Genomic DNA, 5,510 nt, shown 5'->3' with positions numbered 1-5,510 from the left:
AACTAATCTTCAACAGGAAATGCTAATAAAGGAAAAAGATGAGAAGCAGGTAAGCTCACCCTTTTTCAACTGAAAATTATCACAAAATTCAGCATAAGGAAACAACTTTAGTAACATTAGTTGGTTTTTGTAGTATTTTGAACAGCATTTGAAGATGAAACCATTTGAGTAGAGAGACAGAAAAGTAACAAACCTCAATTTGTTACGAACAGGCATTATCTTCTCACCATTAAAGAGTATTGCCATAAGCAATAAAAATATTTTTATTATTTTCAAGGCTCTATACAGTTGGATATGACACTTCATAGAGAATGGAGGTGAGGGACCAGTCCACTCAGTCCTTGCTCTGTGATATGATAAATAAAATTGGAAGTAAATAAGACAAAATACACTAGATGGAGAGAAATAGTCAAGGACTAAGGTGATGAGATTATATAAGGCAACTCCTGTGTTAGCATTAGGCAAAAGCAAAAGGCAAACAGGGGAAAAACCTTGCTAACATACTCAGAATTAAGTAGTTAGTTCCAACTGAAAGAGAAGATAAGTGAAATGGAAAAGGGTCTTCCAGTCTACCGAGGGACCTATGTTTAATATCAACCAAAGCAATTTATATGTACCAAGAAGTCTCCAGATGGAAGCTGTACTTTCTCTGCCAAGACAGTTCTCTAGGGCACCATTGGATGAGGTCTTCCCAAATAAAAAGATGTGAAATTCTGCAAGGGGGGGGGCAAAACAAATAAAAAATTTGAATTCCCCATATCTTTGTAAGTTAACAAGATTTTTTAACTCCTCTCTTTTTTACTTTTTCTGGCACAACAAATACAACACAACACATTCATCCATCTCACAAAGAAGAGAAAAAAAAGAGTGCATTTCATATCAGATGCTTTGCGTCAAGGCTGCTAAGGCTCATAAATCAGCTGTCTTACTGCCCTGGTCATTTCAACCAACGTCTGACCCTTTTGTTAACTCATGATTTATAACTGAAAGTTACTTTTTTTTTAATGCCAGATTTATAAACTTTACTGTGCTTGGTTTGATATAATATCCATTTTGTACACCAAGCTATAAGACAGTAAATTTATTGTCTATGAACTGTTACCTTGAAAAATTACATCAATGCAAAGTGGTTTCCATTTAGAATCAATGGGCAATAAATTCACTGGATTTTTTTTGAAGGGGGGAGAGAACATGATGGTATTTATGAGATCATGAGTGGCTATATAATGGGTGAAACTGGGAGCTGAGGCTACAGTCAGACAGGAGTTCTGAGTTACAGGGTTAGACAAAACGAAACATCCAACACAGCCACGATGCATAAACTGATACTCTGCTGTCTCATTATCGTCAGCTTCTCCTGTCCTCTCTTGTCTCTCCCCATCATCAATGCCAGTGAGACGTCGTATCAACACTCAGGTAAGAGTCTTTTGATTTTAATGGCTATAATGCAGGGCCTGGAGCAGTAAAACCAGAAAAGCAGAAGGTGTGCTTTCCAAGGGGCCTCAATCTGTGCTGCTCAGCTGTAGGAAAAGCAGGAATGCCTTCAGGACACCAGCAGCACAAGGGACATATCAGTGGGTGCTGGTCTTGTACAATGGGGAGGTTGGGTGCCCTAAGCAGTTACCCCCTGCTGCTTCAAGGTCCAGGAAGCAAAGGTACTCATTGAGGAGAAAAAGGTATCTGAGCCTTACAGCACTGAATTTGAGCTGGTATTCAGTGTCTGTCTGAGCATTCATAGGCATTGGGTAACTTAAACAAACTTGGCTGTACAGTCTCTCCTGTTTCTACCCTTTGAAATGAGCTATTTTGTTTTTAAAAAGGGGGAAACCTACTGCAAACATCAAGAACAGGTAAGTCTGTCTTACACTCCTATATATTGAGAATGCTATCTGTTTGCACTAATTCAGATTCCATTCAGCCCAGGGAAAGAATAAATCTTTGCTTGAGAAAGATGCTCAAAGTTTGAAATGGCTTAGCAAAAATGCATAGCAGAATCTGGAAGGTTACTGTCATCAGACCTGACTGGTACTGGAAGACTTCCTGAAATGAGCTCTGAAAGAACAGGCAAACCAATCCAAAAGTTATTGCATAAAGCTGACTATTAAAATGTGGCTATTCTTACCTGCTTTGCAACAGCTGTTGTGCTGGTTTATAGGTATCAGCAGTCCCCAGTTTGCTTTGAAAATCTTGGAGTCACTAAGCCAGCACCTTCTCAAGCCTTCCACTATGTAATTTGCATTTCCAGGTACCCCTGACTCAATATGAGTAATATCTGTCACATCATAGCTGGCTCTGACCATTATTGCATTAGTTTCAAGACACTGTGCTTCTTAAATCCTCCTTACTAATACAAAGAGTCTAGGAGTGATAAGATAGAAGAAGAACTCTCTTAAAGAGGGTTGGGGATTCTTTTAAATCTTAAAGCAAATTTACCTGCTAGCACCGCCCTGCTTTAAAGAATAATCTGGATTATCTCCACATGGCACTGGGAATTTTTTATATTCTTATTCTGTGTCCTACAATGAAATCCCTGCTGTCCTTTGCAAATGTCCTTTTATGCAGTGAATAAGCTAATAACATGCACATCCAAGGTCTTCAAGTTCTTGATCTTTGGGCAAGTTCTTGAAATGTTTTGTGCAAATGTTTTCAGTTTATTTTCTTACATATCCATGTGATGAGCTACACAGTCACACTCCTCCCTGCAGGTCAGAGCAACTGAAACTCCACAGGGTCACCAACATGTACAACTACAAAATTGTATTCATCTACACAAATAGTGCTTGATAGTGACACCCTCTGGTTGCCCACAAGTTTGGATGTCTGCTATATATTAGCAAAGATGAAATTTACTGCTCTGATTACAAAAACCCAAGCTACTTGGAATAAAGCACTGTTAAGGGCTTCTGTTGGCAACCTGCCACAGGGCAAAGGCTAGCCACAGAATTCTAAATTCGCTATGCATAGATAAATTAATTCTATCAGCTACCAGCAAGCTGTTGTTTTGGAAAAAGTAGTAACATCTGTACTGGTACACACATTAAATGAGAGATGGCTGATACGTGATGAGAAGCACAGCTGCCAAAATAAATTGTAAGTTTTCCTACCTTTATTCCTGCCCTTCCACACCTTTTATTGCATTTAGAAAACTGAGCAGGTTAATAAGTTTTAAACAGGAAGTTTTGTCATTATTCATAGGAAAGCTCCAGCATAGGAACTAGCTGATAAAGAAATGAACTAAAACAAAATTTTAAAAATTGTATACAAGTCTCAGCTGTATACTGGAAGGACAAGGTTGAGTACCTGAAATGATAGGAGGGGCTGCTGTTGGTCAAAAACTTTCTTAACAAAACATCTGCCAGAGAAATGAGAATCTGAGATTTAACTCCAGGAAGGTATCTTTTCTCAAAGCTTTGGAAGGAAAGCAACACAAAATCAATTATTCCCTATTATAATAATTAAATAAGGATGGATGATTGGTGCTTTCATGAAAGTCTTCAACAGGTGGGGCCAACAGATCTGATCAAAAATCACCTGAGACAGACAAACAGGGATGCAAAGCAATAGACTCACCCTATGCCTGTTTCTGTCATCTTCCATTGGCAGCTGATGAAGATTCGAGGTTAAACCTGGAGAGGTTGAGCAGCCTCAGAAGCACCTCCCTGCTCCAGTTCCTGCCAGAGCTCCTGGGCACACTGACTGAGGACAACAAAGCAGGTGAGGATTTACCACAGCAATGGGAGGGTGCCCATGTTCTGCACTTCCAGCTTCCACAGATACCGTAACCCAGCTCCCAGGTACTTGCTGAAATACAACATGATGCACAGGCAACAAACAGCTGTCATTCAGTTAACTGGGACGTTGGGGAAACCTGCTGAGCAGCCATGCCTGCAGCTCAACACTACCTGATAAAGTCTCCAAATTAATTTTGCAAAACTTCCAGACAGCAAAACTAGGGCAAGGAGAATATTGGCCTAAGAGGAGCTGGCAGATAGAACAAAACAGCAGTCCTACAAAACATCACTACTTGCAGAAAGTGCAGAATCAATAGCAATGGATGGTTTGGAAAGCAACAGATGTTACTCTTGCACATTCCAGTCCAAGACCTCTGTCAGCTATAGCATTTTGGCACATGAGAATTACTTGCCAAATTCATGTTTTCTAAATGGTAAAACATTTCATTGTGTCTCCCCTCTAACAGGTCTTACCTCCAGCAACTACAACCCAGGGGAAAATATCAAAGAGGTAAGTAAATGACCATCTGTCACTGAAACAAGGAAAATAACACTCTACATTTTAAACTACACAGAATTGTTACCGAGACATCATTTCAGACCCCTAGACTTCATGAACAGTATAGACTAAAGCTGTACACCAAAGGGTTCTTGAAGCTTGAATTACTTAGCAGTTAGACAGGGGAGAGGGAAGAAAATGGAAAAGGAAAACAAAAAGAGCAAGTAATCCAGACTATTTAACTCTAAACCCTCCACTCCCCTCCCCGCACCGCCCCCCCCCCCCCCTCCCCCCCCGAAAAACAGCTAAGTAAAGGCCAATTTCCAGCTTCATCAGCCCAGGCACCAGTATTTCCCCCTCCCACCCCAAGCACAGGCTGCACAGTATTATCTGATTTGTTATGAACCGTTAGGTACATGGAGAACATAATCTCTGTTCACTTCCTGCTGAATCAAATGTAAATCTCCGGACACAGAGACGAGTTTTAGTGCAACATTTAAAGCAGAGGTTACACTGAGCAGTCCCCTCCTTCTCCAGTCAGAACACAGGGCTGGATGACCAGGAAGGGTGGGGGTAGTGCAGAGTATATACTTTCCCACTGAGAACAATGATCATCCACCAGTAACCTCTCTAATGCTGTTTGATTTCAGACTTTCTATGGGAATCATCCTCGAATTGCTTTGCTGGGACGCTTCTTGACCAAGGACAGGAAACAGTACAAGAAACGTGGGAATCTTTCTGAGTGCTTCTGGAAATATTGTGTGTAAACAGGAAACTCCCTGACTAGCTGCATAATTTATACAGATGTCTGAAAACATGTATATAGATTCGCTTGATTTAAAATGAGAATGAAGAAACATGAAGGCAGCGCCTAACTTTAGACTCTACGCTACTTGGAAATGAATAAATTCTTGATGTTTTGCAATTATGTTGTGACCAATGTAGTATTTTCTTAGAGCTCAGCACAACAGGAAGAAAGTAATGGGAGAAAGAGATAAATACACAACACAAAGAGAACTTGGGCAGGGGAAGTAAGATTCTGGAGAGGTTCTGTGAAAACTCCCAGAAGAGCTCAACTGCCCAGAGGCAAGGGGACTTTCTCCTTTGTCACTTGATGTAGATTAGGGTGCCAGGAAGAAAGGGTCATTGTTCCATTCCCTGAAGATGTTGAGCAGGGAAGGGATGGCAGCTTAACAGTGCCCAGTCCCCTCCTGCCATCCCCAAGGCACCACAAAAACAATCAGCACACGTCAGGATCAAGCATCTGCTCCCACTGCTGC

The 5,510-nt window shown here is 40.9% G+C and overlaps 1 protein-coding gene across 1 annotated transcript; it reads left to right on the top strand.

Moving 5' to 3' along the window:
• The first annotated feature begins 1,059 nt into the window (after positions 1–1,059).
• UTS2 (urotensin 2) lies at positions 1,060–5,058 on the top strand. Its single transcript, XM_032131900.1, has 4 exons — positions 1,060–1,416; positions 3,604–3,714; positions 4,199–4,242; positions 4,881–5,058. Exons 1-4 carry the CDS (start codon positions 1,314–1,316, stop codon positions 4,995–4,997), a joined length of 375 nt encoding a protein of 124 aa, XP_031987791.1. The 5' UTR covers positions 1,060–1,313; the 3' UTR covers positions 4,998–5,058.
• Positions 5,059–5,510: the final 452 nt, after the last annotated feature.

This window comes from Corvus moneduloides, chromosome 22, assembly GCF_009650955.1.
Source record: "Corvus moneduloides isolate bCorMon1 chromosome 22, bCorMon1.pri, whole genome shotgun sequence".
Lineage (NCBI taxonomy): Eukaryota > Metazoa > Chordata > Aves > Passeriformes > Corvidae > Corvus > Corvus moneduloides.
Note: the sequence above shows the minus strand (reverse complement) of the source record. Positions and strands in the feature narration are given on the sequence as shown.